This window comes from Podarcis filfolensis (genome assembly GCF_964270895.1).
Source record: "Podarcis filfolensis genome assembly, chromosome: 15".
Taxonomy (NCBI): Eukaryota; Metazoa; Chordata; class Lepidosauria; order Squamata; family Lacertidae; genus Podarcis; species Podarcis filfolensis.
In genome coordinates this window covers 37330829-37346385 of record NC_139618.1, presented here as the reverse complement: position 1 = coordinate 37346385, position 15557 = coordinate 37330829, and the positions used below count along the sequence as shown (strand labels likewise).

The 15557-nt window shown below is 47.3% G+C and overlaps 1 protein-coding gene across 3 annotated transcripts in view; it reads right to left on the bottom strand.

Annotated features, from left to right (window-relative positions):
- RNF122 (ring finger protein 122) overlaps positions 1 to 15201 on the bottom strand; it is a 34398-nt gene extending 19197 nt beyond the window's left edge. For 2 of the 3 annotated variants that reach the window (XM_083589197.1, XM_083589196.1), the window contains exon 1: positions 14815 to 15201. In XM_083589197.1, coding sequence (XP_083445323.1) covers positions 14815 to 14839 — 25 coding nt within the window. In that variant the 5' untranslated portion in view covers positions 14840 to 15201. Of the gene's footprint in view, positions 1 to 14505; positions 14670 to 14814 lie in introns of those variants that run through there. The other variant, XM_083589198.1, reaches the window with a different exon arrangement.
- Positions 15202 to 15557: the final 356 nt, after the last annotated feature.

Sequence of the window (15557 nt, the reverse complement as noted above, 5' to 3'; positions counted from 1 at the left end):
AAGATGAAGGCTGCTAGTCAAAATCCAGTTCCCCACTCCTGGGCTAGATGCATAAATGGTCTGAACTGATATCAGGCAATTTCCTTATGTTCTGTGTGGTTCTTACATTCTCAAATGGCTGTGGGGACTGGAAGGGGGAATTGAGCTTCCAAGATGAAGACTATAGGAGTGTTTTGTCCCCGACCCCAATTTCCTCTCCCCTGCAGAGATTGATTTGAGGGTGGACAGAAAGGACTCGCAAGCTGGTGTATTATCTACAGGCAGATCTCTTTCTTTCTGAGTAATTGCCTCAGAGTCTGCTGTTTGAAAGGATAAGCTTGCAGAGATCAGTGTCTCTAGAGAGATCTGCCTAGACATTGGGAAGGACGGGGGGGGGGGGGAGGAGTGGAAGGGGGAAATTAGCACTTCAATAATGAGGCACTGAAGTCCCTTTGATAAAACCGAATCAGGGACACCACCTGGGCCCAGACGCAGACTGCACCCCTTGTTTCAGGACCACAGCCTGAGAAAAACAAAATGGTTTTCCTATACACACACGCCGAGAATCACTGAAGATATAAAGCCAGCCTAGGATTCCAAAAATACACGTATTCCACTGAGACAGATATTGCTGTGAATTATTCCAGCCATCACCTCCTCAGCAACTGAAGCTTCCCCAGTAGTGCCAAACCCAGAGGGGGGGGGAGTCCTTATTCACACAGGGAGCAGTGGTTCAGCTCCAGACCCTGGCACAAGGCACCCTTTGCAGGATACACACCCTGAATGGGCTCCTCTTCCCAAGCACCACTGTCACTGCTACCTATTTAACTTCTCTGTGTCCAATTTGCCCCACTGCATCTTTGCCTTGCTGTTGTCCCCGTTGGACGATCTAGTGCTGCATTATCAATTTGGATTGGCCGGGGCTCTGGAGGGTCTCAGCTAGAAGTTGTTGCCATCACCTGTTAGCCAGGCTGGCAGGGGGGAGTGACAGGGACATGGGGCCAGAAAGCTCATTCTCTAGTGCAATAGCCAACGTGGTGCCCCCTCCCAATGGTGTTGGCCTACAACTCCCATCAGCCCCAGTCGGTACGGCAGATGGTCAGGGATGATGGGAATTGTAGTCCAACAACATCTTGAGGGCACAACATCATCATCAATTTATTTATACTCCATCTTTTTCCCTAATGGGGAAGGCTTATGGATAAAAACAAGAATTGCTAATAACTTGGGGGGGGGGGACAAGTAATCCTTGATGGAATTCAAACTATATACAGTAATATATAAAATCTGTTTGTTGACTCCCAAACAGATTTTATATCTGAAAACAGAGATGAATGCTACACCCCATAGTCGAATTTGACTGGACTTAACCGTCCAGGGGTCCTTTACATTTTTTTGACTACCCTGTCCTAGTAGAATGCTTTTGTTGAATTAAAAAACAATAATTTGCTACATTTAAAATGCTTTAAAAGAATTAAATAAAAATAACATTTAGAGGCAAACCTCCCCAATTCACACTTTCTAAGACTTTATGTGAACCGAAACACAGCAGTTCTTCGAAATTTGCACTTTTCCAAATTTTGGAATGCGATTCTCCAACCAAGTAACAGGTACAAAAACGCATGTGCTGTGCTAGAGTAAAGTGTGCATAAAATGTGTATATTAACTAAAATAACACGCCAAAGTGCATTATATTAGCAAAAAATGCTTTGTAAACATTAGGAAAATTGCATACAAAAATTTGAAATACTGGTGAATTTTCAGAACATTAAAAAAACAAAAAACAACCTTCCATCTGTATGGAAATTTGGAAACTGAACTTAAGACTGGAAAAAAATGCAAAACTGAGATGAAATGAAATTAACATATTTGCCCATTCCTACTCTCACCTAGTGAAATTTTAAACACATGAGGGTTTCAGACTCTTGAAGAGTCTACAGCCTATCCCATGCCACAAGCAGGACTTTCATATCATCACACATCAACTGAAGCACCATAGTTTGCAACATATGATGTTCACATATTCAGCTGGGAACCACCAACCATTAACTGAAGTCAAGTATCTGTATTTGCGATCCAGTCTTTAGAGCTATAATCCCCTCCATCTATCCCTTTGGAAGCATGTACATAATCATATAAAGAAAGTCACTAAACTCTTGATGGCATACATGGGCCCACAGTGGATGTTTATAGCCAATATGGAGATACGCAATTGCCAGATGTTTCCTGCAGCTGAAGACTGCAAAATTCAAGCTATTGGGTAGAAGCTATTGTAGTGCTAAGAGAGCGTTCAGCACGCACAAAGATTTCTGCTTGTGCAAAGAAACTTCCTCCCTCTCTCCTTTCCCAAACCCCACAAATCTGTTCTAAGGGTTCCCCGAACCCCTAGTGGTGGAAAGGTTCTGCTGTGCAAGTAGAAATCCTTGCACAGATGGGGCAGGTTAGCTGAATACTGACTATTGATCCTGAACTGACTGAGAGGGCAGGAGCTGGTGTTTTGGGCTTTTGGTGCTGACCTTTAAAGCCCTAAAGGGCCTCGGTTCAGTATACCTGAAGGAGCGTCTCCACCCCCATCGTTCTGCCCGGACACTGAGGTTTAGTGCCAAGGGCCTTCTGGCAGTTCCCTCACTGCGAGAAGCCAAGTTACAGGGAACCAGGCAGAGGGCCTTCTCGGTAGTGGTACCCGCCCTGTGGAACGCCCTCCCACCAGATGTCAAAGAGAACAACAACTACCAGACTTTTAGACGACATCTGAAGGCAGCCCTGTTTAAACAGGGAAGCTTTTAATGTTTGAGGCATTACTGTATTTTATATTGTGTTGGAAGCTGCCCAGAGTGGCTGGGGAAACCCAGCCAGATGGGTGGGGTATAAATTATCATCATCATCATCATCATCATTATCATCATCACATTTCTATCCCACCTTTCCCCCAATGTGGTTTACATGGCTCTCTTCCTCCCCATTTTATCCTCATCTCACAACAACCTTGTGAGGTAGGTTAGGCTGAGAGACTGTGACTGGCCCAAGGTCACCCAGTGAGTCTCATGGCTGAGTGGGATTTGAACCTCAGCCATCCTAGGCCAGCCCTCTAACCACTACGCTAGACTGCCTCTCCTTCTAACAAGCATCATCAGTCCATGAAAAAAAATTATTTAGAACTTGCGACATCCAGACAGAAGCAACAGCAAGAACCAGTTTACAAAGCTGGGGTTCTTTGCTGAATTGTTTCTCCACAGCGAACCCTTGTCTGCTAATAGGGAAAAAACGAACAGCTAGAAGCCGCCCATTTTGAGGCAACAAGAAAATTCAGCAGCATTACGTAGTGCAGCGACCTAGATATTGTTTGGACGTCTTTAAAGGGGGGGGGGGATAAATGAAAATTGGCAGGGAAAATCAGAGGCAGAAAAACAAAGTGGGCTGTTGCAGTGACATAGGAAGACCAACGTATCATGATTCCTGTGCGCAAGAAATCCACATGGCCAACTCCCCCAAAATTCTGAAGCTGCCTTAAGAAAAATTAAACTATTTGTCTAGCTCAATATTGTTGATTCTAAGCTGATGGGCTCTCCATGGTTTCAGACAAGGGCCTCTTCCAGCCCTGCATGGAATGAGGAGCCACTGCAGAAAAGGCCCATTGCACCTCTGGATGGGAAACATGTATGTGTGTGAGGGCATGGTTTACTGACTGGCTGGACCGCTAAACAAAGCATTCCATACTGCAACATTTTGTTGCAGGTCCCTTTTGAGTTATATACTGTTATTTAAGGCACTGCAGCTTTATCCTGCCTCGAGAGAGATGGCTAAGCTGTGCCCCAGCCCCTCAATAGGTTGCTGGACTGCAACTCCCATCAGCAATCCTTCCTGAGGCTGGCGGAAGTTGGAGTCCCAACAACATGGTAGTAATAAAAATAATAACAATAATAAAATTTCTTATACCCTGGCCATCTGACTGGGTTACCCCAGTCACTCCAGGCAGCTGCCAACAATACAAATAAAACAAAGCAACAAAACAAACAAACACACACACACACATACACAACACCATCAAAGATAAAAAGTTTCCTGAAACAGGACTGCCTGATGTCTATGAAAATTTATATAGTTGACATCTGCCAGGAGGGCATTCTACAGGCTGGGTGTGACTCCTGAGAAGCCCCTCCACTTCTTGCAGTGAGGGAACCACCAGAAGCTAGACCTCGGAACTGGACCTCAGTGTCCGGGCTGAGCGATGGGGGTGGAGACGCTCCTTCAGGTATACTGGGCTGAGGCTGTTTAGGGCTTTAAAGGTCAGCACTTTGAAATGTGCTCGGAAACGTACTAGGAGCCAATCTTAGGACCAGTGTTATATGGTCCTGGTGGCTGTTCCCAGTCATCAGCCTAGCTGCTGCATTCTGGATTAGTTGTAGTTTCTAAGTCACCTTCAAAGGTATCCCCACATAAGAGTGCATTGTAGCAGTCCAAGCAGGAGATAACCAGAGTTATGTACTACTCTTGCGATACAGGCAGGGTCTCACCCCGAGTACCAGATGGAACTGGTAGACAGCCATCTTGGACACAGAGTTGGCCTGCACTTCCCTGGACAGCTGTGAGTCCAAAATGTCCCCCAGGATGCATATCTGATCCTTTAGGGCAGGGGTCAGCAAACTTTTTCAGCCATGGGCCGGTCCACCGTCCCTCAGACCACGTGGTAGGCCAGAATATATTTTTTTGGGGGGGAAATGAACAAATTCCTATGCCCCACAAATAACCCAGACATGCATTTTAAATAAAAGCACACATTCTACTCATGTAAAAACACCAGGCAGGCCCCACAAATAACCCAGGGATGCATTTTAAATAAAAGGAAACATTCTACTCATGTAAAAACACGCTGATTCCCAGACTGTCTGCAGGCCAGATTGAGAAGGCAATTGGGCCACATCCGGCCCACGGGCCTTAGGTTGCCTACCCCTGCTTTAGGGGCACATTTACCCCACTCAGGACTAGAGAGCCCCCCACACCTGCCCACCCCCTGTCTCCCAGAAACAGTACTTCTGTCTTGTCAGGAGTCAGTTTCAATCCATTAACCGCCACCAACCCCTGCACAGCTGTCATTGTTTGAACCAGCCCCTGCAGCTCTGCCTTTAACAGACTTTTGGTTTGCAGGACTTAGCAATCAAATCAAATCTATTTTTTTTTTTAACAGCATGCTAATATAAACTATCTCTGCAACCCTGCGTCTGGCCACCCAAGCCGTCCCACTAACAAAAGCTTCCCCTGATTTCCCCTTACAACAGCCATTTTCAGCGCCCAGCCTCAGTTTGCTTATTTAGCAGAAAGTTATAAAGCTCTGAGGCTTAAGCGGGCAAGTGGCAGACACACTCTGCTGCCGGAGGTCAAGGTCAGGCCAACAGGACTCTTGCCACACAAGTGCCATCTGATTCTACAGCTCCGCTTGAGGCAAATGCACATGGCTATTTTTGCAACCTGGACCTATTCTCCGGGTGCTGGGAGCGCTTCATGAAGCTGTCAGGAATTGCAATTCATTTGCCTGCTGGAGAACTTTCAAAACGTGGAGTAAGCCAGGTGGCAGTGGATCAAAAATCTGGATGACTGTAGTTTTATTATTATTATTTTTAATCATTAGTTCCTGTAGACAAAGAAAACTTGGCACTAAGCGTTACTGTCATACTCAGTGCTGCTCTAAAAGATTAAAAGAAGATAAAAGGTGTCTATATTGAAGCTGAACCTGTTGAAGCAAACCCATTCTAGTAACTTGTTCATAATTCTAAGAACCACCTAATTCACAAACTGCCTGTGCAGACAAGCTGAATTGTTTCCCATTTTCTGGTGGATGCTATGCAAGGAACCTGCAACAAGATGTTGCAGCATGGTGTTGTCCTGGTCAGGGTTCCAGCTAGCTACTCCCTTTCCCTAAATACTCCATTCCACCCACCCAATTTTTCTGTCATTCTCATCTGTTCAACATGCATTTAGCGTGGCTACCAAGTAGGTTGTTTTAGAGAGGGGGTCCCAAGTGTTGTTTATAGGGTTCCCCAGAAGTCTGCTGCTATCTCTCTCTTGTGCATGACTGGTGCCACTTCAGCTACAAAAGTATTGCCACTTGGCGCAGGAGTTGGATCCTTAAGAGCCTGAAAGCATCAAGCTTTCTTGACGTAGCTCCTGTGCTCATGAAAGACTTGTCAGAGCTCATCTCCTGCTCCCTTTTCTCCTGCCTTCATGGAGCCCAGAAAGCCTCAGGGGCTCGGTTGCTTCAGGTCCCTAGCAGAGAATTCTTCTTTTCTACATTGGTCCCTTACCTTTCTCGCCCTGATCTGGCCACAGTGATCCATGCGACAGTCACCTCCAGGCTTGATTATTGTAACTCACTCTATGCGGGGCTGCCCTTAACCCAGAAACTCCAGCGGGTGCAGAATGCCGCGGCGAGGCTCCTTACGGGGTCCTTGCTGCGGGATCACATTCATCCAGTGCTTTACCAACTGCACTGGCTCCCGGTGGAGTATAGGGTCAGGTTTAAGGTGCTGGTTTTGACCTTTAAAGCCCTATGCGGCCTAGGACCCACGTACCTACGGGACTGCCTCTCCTGGTATGTCCCATGGAGGACCTTAAGGTCTACAAATGACAACACTTTGGAAGTCCCAGGTCGCAAGGTGGTTAGATTGGTCTCAACTAGGGCCAGGGCCTTTTCAGTACTGGCCCCGACTTGGTGGAACGCTCTGTCACAAGAGACTAGTGCCCTGCGGGACTTGACATCTTTCCGCAGGGCCTGCAAGACAGAGCTGTTCCGCCTGGCCTTTGGTTTGGACTCAGTCTGACCCTTATGTTTCCCTCCCCTTATGGTTTTGATGAGGCTGCATTTTAACCTGTATTTTAAATTAGTCCCCCCCCCATTATGTTTTTACTGTAATTTTACTGTTGTTAGCCACCCTGAGCCTGGCTCTGGCCGGGGAGGGTGGGGTATAAATAAAATTTATTTATTATTATTATTATTATTATTATTATTATTATTATTATTATTACATGGGGTGGGGAAGCTTTACGGCTCCCCGGGCCTGATCCTTATCAGGCCCCACCCCTGCGGGTGGGGAATGCTTTGACAAGTGGGCAGGGCAACATACCTGCCAGTCACAGGAGAGGGAACCCTGGCAAAACCCTGGAGGTCAGGTGCTTCGGAATCTCTTGCACCCAAAGAGGGTGACTTCCCAACCATCGAGTAATGTGCAAGGGGGGGTTGATCCTGCTTTGTGCAGGGATCAGCTGCATGCACAGCTGAATAGGGCAGGATGGCATGCCCCCATCCCCGCAATCAGCTGATGGGCAAGCGGTCCAGTCAAGCTTTCTGCAGGATCCACCACCCTGTTCCATCCCAACAGCTGCCCATCTGGGTGATGTCACCTGATTGACAGGTGGGCGTGATTTCAGGTGAGCAGCTTCAAACTGGAACCCCTGGCAGGAACCCAAGATTGGCCCATGGGTTAGATGTTCCCCAACTTTGCTTTTTTTTAGGGGTGAAACCACTCCCAGCAGAAAAATAATGCTATTTGTTTCAATTTAGTGCTGGGAAAAAGGTGCTCTGTGCATCAGGCGGGGGCAGGGGGGGGAGACTGCTGCCATAATAATAATAATAATAATAATAATAATAATAATAATAATTTATTATTTATACCCCGCTAATCTGGCTGGGCTTCCCCAGCCACCCTGGGCGGCTTCCAACAAAATATTAAAATACCATAATACATCAAACATTAAAAGCTTCCCTAAATAGGGCTGCCTACAGATGTCTTCTAAAAGTCTGGTAATTCTCTTTGACATCTGGTGGGAGGGCATTCCACAGGGCAGGTGCCACTACCGAGAAGGCCCTCTGCCTGGTTCCCTGTAACTTGGCTTCTCGCAGGGAGGGAACCGCCAGAAGGCCCTCTGCGCTGGACCTCAGTGTCCGGGTAGAATGATGGGGGTGGAGACGCTCCTTCAGGTATACTGGACCGAGGTCGTTTAGGGCTTTAGAGGTCAGCACCAGCACTTTGAATTGTGCTCGGAAATGTACTGGGAGCCAATGTAGGTCTTTCAAAACCAGTGTTATGTGGTCTTGGCGGCCCCTCCCAGTCACCAGTATAGCTGCCGCATTCTGGATTAGTTGTAGTCACCTTCAAAGGGGTCACCCACAATCCAACATACTTTCAGTATCAACAAAAAAAGGGGTGCAATCTACATTGACTGGGAGCAGCTCCCAAGAGTTTCAGACAGCAGATATTCCCAGCTCTCAAATCAGGTGCACAGGGGGTCAGTGAGTCTGGCTGCTCACCAGAAGGTTGGTGGGTCAATCCCACTCAGGGCAGGATTCCTGCATTGTGGAGGGTTGGACTAGATTACTTATGGGGTCCCTTCCAACTCTACAATCCTACGATTCTATGATTCTTCAACAAGGCTGGCTTACCACATTTTGAAGTGAAGCAAATCAACATTACCATCAAAAATAGCCCCAATCTTCCAAAAATGACCATTTACTCCAGAGTCTACGATTAACAGCAGGTGTGTGAAGAAGAGGGAGAGGATCTGCTTTGTGAGAAACTCTGATGGAGCTATTTGCAGCATTCTCCCTCTTCCCGCAGGTCACCTGCTTCACGGAGGCGAACGGTTCACCTGGAGAGTCAGCTCACTGATGCAGCAAGAGAGGCTAAACCCCACACAACACAGAAAGCGAGAAACTGGAACGAAACTAGGGGTTTATGTAAAGGCCTTTGTGTGGGGGTGAGCAGCAGCTGCAACTGGGTTTCCTGGCAGATGGTGCCTGTTCTCTACAAACAAACTGATAAATGAGGTCCGATCCCTGGCGTCTCCAGGTAGAGCTGGGAGAAAATCCTGTTCGAAACCCTAAAAAGCTGTTGTCAGTCTGTGTAGACAATACCGAGGGAGATGGGTCAATCGTGTGACTCAGTATAAGGCAGCCTCCTATGTTCCTACTCTGACTGGCAGCAGCTCTCTGGGGTTTCAGGCAGAGATCTTTCTTTCGCATTAATTGCTGGGTTGCTTTCCCCCATCCCCCAAAATGGAGGTGCTGAGGATCAAACCTGGATGCAAAGCACCTGCCCTACGAATGAGCTATCCCCTCCCCTGCAGTTCCTAGTTCATGATTTAATCTTGAGAGGGACAGTGTAGTATAATGGTTAGAATACTGGACTAGGAGCTGGAAGACCAGGGTTCAAATTCCCACTCAGCCATAAAGCACGCTGGGTGACTTTGGGCCAGTTACCATCTCTCAGCCTAACCTACCTCACAGGGTTGTCGTGAGGATTTAAAAAAATGGTGAGGAGAACCATGTACTTGAGCTCCTTGAAGGAAAAGGTGAGATATAAATGTAATGAATGAAATAGATACCGTATTTTTCACCCAATAAGAAGCACCAGACCACAAGACACACCTAGTTTTTGGAGGGAGAAAACAAGAAAAAAAATATTCTGAATCTCAGAAGCCAGAACAGCAAGAGGGATCGCTGTGCAGTGAAAGCAGCAATCCCTCTTGCTGTTCTGGCTTCTGGGATAGCTGTGCAGCCTGCATTTGCTCCATAACACACACACACATTTCCCCTTACTTTTTAGGAGGGAAAAAGTGAGCCTTATAGAGCAAAAAATACGGTAAATAATCTGGAGTTGCAGATTGCAGTCTGAATAAATCACTGGGGATTTTAAATGTCTGCATCCTGAGGTTAAAATGCTCTGCCAACCTTGCTTGGGATTAAGCCCCATGGACTTACTTAAGAGTAGATGCACGCACAGGAATTTGGTGCAAATTAAGCTTTGGGTGGCCCCAACCCATGCACCTTTGCCACTGTCAAAGCTCAGCACTGAATCCAACCCAAGATTTTGTTTGCCTTTGAAAAAATTGTGGCTGAGAAAAGCTTGCATGCAAAGGAAGACAAAAGCAACAGCGGGACGAGAGAGGCGGACTCTTTAGCTGTGTAGATTGCATCTGCTTAGAGAGGGGGCTGAACCTGCCCAATGGCCAGAGGCGAAAGTGAGTGGAGCAACTGATGAAAAAGGTACCTTTGTACAGACAGACACCTCTCAAAATGCTCCAGCCAGACAAGGAAAAAGTGTCATCTGAGTTCAAAGGCACATTCCAGCCAGGCAAAAACACTCAAGGAAAGCATGAAGCAGGGCTGGGGGAGGGGGCTATGGCTGGCAGAGGTTGTGTAGCCTGGGGAGAGTCCTAAGGGCCAGACAGAGAGGGCCACATTTGGTTCCCAGGCCTAGAATTCCCTCCCATTGCCTTAGAAGACACCTGGCCTCTGGCCCTCCAGATGTTTCTGGACTGCAGCTTCCATCATGTCTGGCAATTAGCTATGCTGATGGGTCCAGCAACATCTGGAGGGTCACCAGTTCCCCACCCCTGGCTTAGAGGATGGTCCCAGAACCATCTTAATAGGAACAGTGAAAGTTTATCAGCATCGCCTCTGGCACTCCAGGTGTTGTGGACTACAACCACTAACAGCTCCAGCCAGCTTGGCTCATGGGTGATGGGAGCTGTGGCCCAAAAACACCTGGAAGGCACTGGATTGGGGAAGGCACTGATATCCTCTGACAGGCTGCAGACGTCCAGGGTCTCAGGCACAGAGAAGGCATTTCCACCACTTCCTACATACCCGTTCTGAAATGGAGAGGCGTGGGAGAAAACCTGGGGCCTTTTGCGTTCGAGACACATGATTTACAACTAGGCTGAGCACATCCCTTAAAAGTCCATTTGCTCCCTAGAGTTTAGGGTTTATAGACTAGAATTCTTAATTATTAATAGCGCATGCTTATAAGATGCACTGCCTCGATCCCAAGAAGCAAATGAGAAGTGACGTGGGTGATCCTTAATAAAATCTGCTTTTTAAAACAAAACTAAAACAACTTTAAAGTGGCCAGGGGAAGCTTTGATTTGGTTCAGACCAAATCAGTACAGGGGGAGGGAATGATGATTATACTCCAACCACTCCCCAAACTGTTGTTTTTCTTTTTGTTTTGGTGACACTGTTTTAAAACTGCTTTAAACAGTATTTTAAATTTCTGTAACTCACCCTGAGACCTTAGAGTAAGGGACGTGTAACAAATTAAAATAACAGCAACAAAATCTGGAGGAACACAGGTTCCCCAATCACTGCTTTAAACTTTCATCACTGTGCGATTTTCTTAACTTGGACAGCTCCTCCAAAGATGCTGTTTGTTTTGCTTGAAGAAAGCAAAATATACACACAGACATGCTCCAGATAACTGCAGGCACAGCTGACCTAATAACACTTTCAGTAGATGTGTGTGTGATTTAGATCGGGGAAATGGCTGGGGTGCGGGAATAGGGTTAAACACCAGTGTTGTCAAAGCTCTGCTCAAGTAGCGTTGTGCAAGTAGTTAGGCTATGTGGTGTAGTGGTCAGAGCGCTGTTCTAAGACTGGGGAGATCTGGGTTCAAATCCCCACGCAGGCATGAAACTCACTGGCCTGACGTCAGGTTAGTCACATTCTCTCAGGTTTACCTACCTCACAAGCCTGATGTGAAGATAAAACGAGGAGAGGAATTATGCTTGCTACCCCTGAGGTGCTTGGGAGAATGAGAAGATTTGAGCATGGGTCCCTTACATCATACTTATGGGTTCAACAATCAGCAGGTGAGGCCTTGTTGTTGGTACCAGCACCAGGGACTACCCGGTTGACAGGTTCTTTGGGGGAAGCCATGACCTGTGACATGACAGTATTTTAAATGTTTGGATGCGAGCTCAGCCTCTGCCCCCCCCTCCATCTGCAATATGGGGAATCAGAATGCTAACTCCAGGATCTTCTGCTCTGTTCCACACAAAGTAGGAACTGAGCCTTTTGTGTGGTGGCCCCTATCCTTTGGAATTCCGTCCCCTTGAATATTAGGCAGGCACCCTCTCTCTTGTCTGGCTGGCCCCCACTGGAGACCTTCCTCTTCCAACAAGCCTTTTGAATTGAAATCTTTTCCAGTTTGTACCTGGGTTTGTTTTTAAGATGCTTTTCCACTTCTTGTTTGCTGCCCTGGGCTTCTTCGGGAGCAAGGGTGGGATATAAATTGAATAGATAAACAAACAAATTCAAGGGCAGATTCCAGCCAAGCAAAAATACTTAAGCAGGGTGCAAAGAAGGGGGAGGGCATGGCCTGGCAAGAGTCCCGAGGGTCACAAAAAGATGTCTGGGGGCAGTGGGGGGCTGCATCTATTCCCTGGGCCTGAGGTTGTTCTACCCCTGTCTTAAAAGTTTGCTATGAGGATTACAACTAGCTGATGCTTTCAAAAAGCTTTGAGCAATTGAGAAGCATATGCAAAGATTAAATGTTATTAAAGTACATTCATGGTTAACATTGGACAAGAATTATGATTGCGACACAGCCCACAGGCAGCTGTGATGCGGTTTGGCTATCAACACTGCAAGTCTTCTCGAAACCAAAAGTAACTGACCAGGGTTTACTTAGCCATGAGCACCTCCAGTCTCCTAGGGAGAGGTTTAAAATTGATAGGGCTGTAGCCCAGTGGTACTGCATCTGCTTTGTTTGCGCACCAAAGATCCCAGGTTCAATCCCTGATATTGGGCTGAGAACATCTCCCCACCTGAAGCCCTGAAGAATGGCTGCCTGTCAGTGGAGACAGAGCTCAACAGGCCATGTAATCACAGAAGAACTGTAGAATTGGAAGGGACCAGCCCCCTGTATGCCCAACTTGGGGCTCAAACCTGTGACCAAGAAAATAAGAGTCTCATGCGCTACTGACTGAGCTGTCCACAGGGCTTAAGACAGCTTCCTATTTATTTATTTCCTTACTTCATTTATATACCACCTTTTCCTCCAAGCTCAAGGTGGCATACACAGAGTCCTCCCCCCCCATCTTATCCTCACAGCAAACCTGTGAAGTAGGTCAGGCTGATTTGAACCTTGACCTTCCAGTGCTCTAACCACTACACCACACTGGCTCTCATGTTCCTGTTCTGTATTTAGCAGTACAGTCGTTGCAGACGGTCCTGAGTGTGGGGACTCAGTCTGCCTTTCAGTTTACAGATCTGCTTCAATTACAGTTTTTTAAAAAATGGTGGGAAAAGCAGCAGCAAAGTGAGACATAAGAGGTTAATTGAGCCTCTGACTTTGATGCCTGAGTGTCTGTGTGTACTCAAAATAAACCAGCCAGCTCTCTCCTCCTCCTCCTCTTCCCCTTCCCTTCCATTGTCTTTGAAGCACATGGCCTAAAGGCTGGATGCTAGTTAAATTTCATGGAACTATAAAGGGAGATGGGGGGGGGGGGGAGGAAGGAAGAAGAAAGTCAGAGAACAAAAGCTACTTGAAATAATTAATCCAGGCTCATCCCAAGCAGGGCTCTGCTCCTTTTAATTAACCATTAGCCCTGCTACAAAAGCAGTCACCATCTGCTAGGCCTTCTGAACGAAGCGCTCCCCACCTCCCCCCAAAACTAAAACACTGTAATGAGGTTTTAAAGCACTGTGCAAATGGTGTCCCCTCTGCAGCTGGGCAATTTCATGACAATCTCTGCCCTCTCCATAAGGCATGTGTGGGGAGGGGAGGGGGGCTAAGAAAAGTCTGGGAGCAAATGCACTGTTTATTTTGGGAACCCGTTTTAGCAGAAGGAAAACAATGCCAGCCCATCCTTCTTAGGGCAGACACTTGGGTAGCTTAAACAGATGCCTGTTTGAGAGGGGATAACTTAGCAACTGTTTAGCAATAGGTACACTTGGCATTCTTGGAATATGGCTGCTTTTAATTATGCCCTTGACTCAGTGCTTTAGTGTTTCAATTGTCATCCTGATATTGTGGTTTTGCTTTGCTGTGTTGATTTAGATTATCTTTTCAAAATGGTGTAAGCTGCTTTGGGGACGGATATTTGCAGGAAAACAACACAACAACCAATAGCCAAGAGGAATGTAAGGGGTTGGACTAGATGATCCTTGGATCCCTTCCGACTCTACAATTCAATGATTCTATTAACTGGAAAAAAGACAATGGTTTGTCACTGTGTGGGGCAGGAATTAGAGCCTTAGGCTCCAATTCTACACATTTTCAATGGGGCTCACTGCTGAGCAAGCACACATAGGATTGCGTATGTCAAAGCAATGCATATAATGGAATTTGAAAGTAAATTACAGGCGGCCCTGTTGTCCCATTAGGGGGGGGAAATACCCAAAAGTTAACAGCAGAGGAACCCCTCTATGAAGACCAACTAAAACGTCACAAAGGAGTTAAGCAAGGACCCAAACCATACTGGCAGCTCTTCTGAACTGAGCACATACCATAGATTTATAGCGCAACCCTCCGCACACAAAGAATCATGGGAACTGTAGTTTACCCTTCAGAGAGCTCTTAACACGCTATAGTTCTCAGCCTTCTCTTGTGGGTTTTTTTTTTTTTAATGCATGGTGGAAAAAGGGACGACCTTTCGGCTTTTCGAGTCCGCGATGCTTTGGGGAGGGGCTGGACCTGACTCGGCGCCCTTAAGACGCTGTTTCCAAAGTAACAACAAGGAAGGGAGCCTTACCTCGGAGCGAAAGAATGCCCTCAATTCCTCCTCCCTCCCCTGCGAACCATCCCGGCAGGTTCCTTTTGGTCTCTTTAAAACAATCTGGGGAGTTTTTGTTTACAGAGACAGATTTTTTTTTAAAAAAAGATAAAATCAACAGGATCTGCATCTCCACCCGAACACCGGACAATGAACTTGGCCGCCCGCGATGCCTGCGATTTGTTCGTATTAAAGGAGCGGGGAGGTGAGGGGTTGGTTTTTGGCCAGCCCGTTTCTCCATCATCATCATCATCATCATCACCACCACCCTGGATCGGACAAGCTTACCGTTACACCACTGGAACGGGTGCATCAGAGTCCCCAGCTCAGCTGCTTGCAAAAAACACCCGAGGTGCAGAGGGAAAATAAATACATAAATAGATAAATAGATAAAACAAAGCCGCCCCCACCCAAAAAAGAGAAGCCCCCTCTCTCCGCCCCCAATGCTCAGTTCGATTGGGGCTCAACAGTTCAAGGAGGCAGTCTTCTCTTCCTGGATCAGCAGCATCAATTGCAAGCCAAGGGCAGGGGAGGGGGGGGAACCTGCACAAAGGGGCCAAGGGAGGCTGATTCCGACGAGCAGCGCGCACGCGACGGCCGGCCCCTCCGCGAAGCTCGTCAGCAGCGCTTTCCCGGGGAAAAGATTGTTTCTCGCGGATACGTTCTGCGAGGTTTGGGGACCTGACCCCCGGGCACGGAGACACCGCCCCCCGAAACCCCGCCCCCCTCCAAGAAGCAGCCAATCGCCGCCGCCAGCGAGCGGGGCTTATTAGCATGCTTCCTTTTGATGTGAACCGGGAGATGCGCCGGATGGGCTGCCTTTGGAACGCGGTTGCAGCCTATGGCGCTGCGGGCTTCGAGAGAGACACAGATCGATCCACTTTTTCCGCTGAAGGATTCCAAGCGTGAAGTTTAAATGGGACGGGATTGGCAGCAGTGGAGTTGTGGCTCTCTAGATGTTGCTAGACTACAACTCCCATCATCCCTGAGCCCTAGCCATGCTAACTTTGTCCGATGGAGTTCATTTGGAG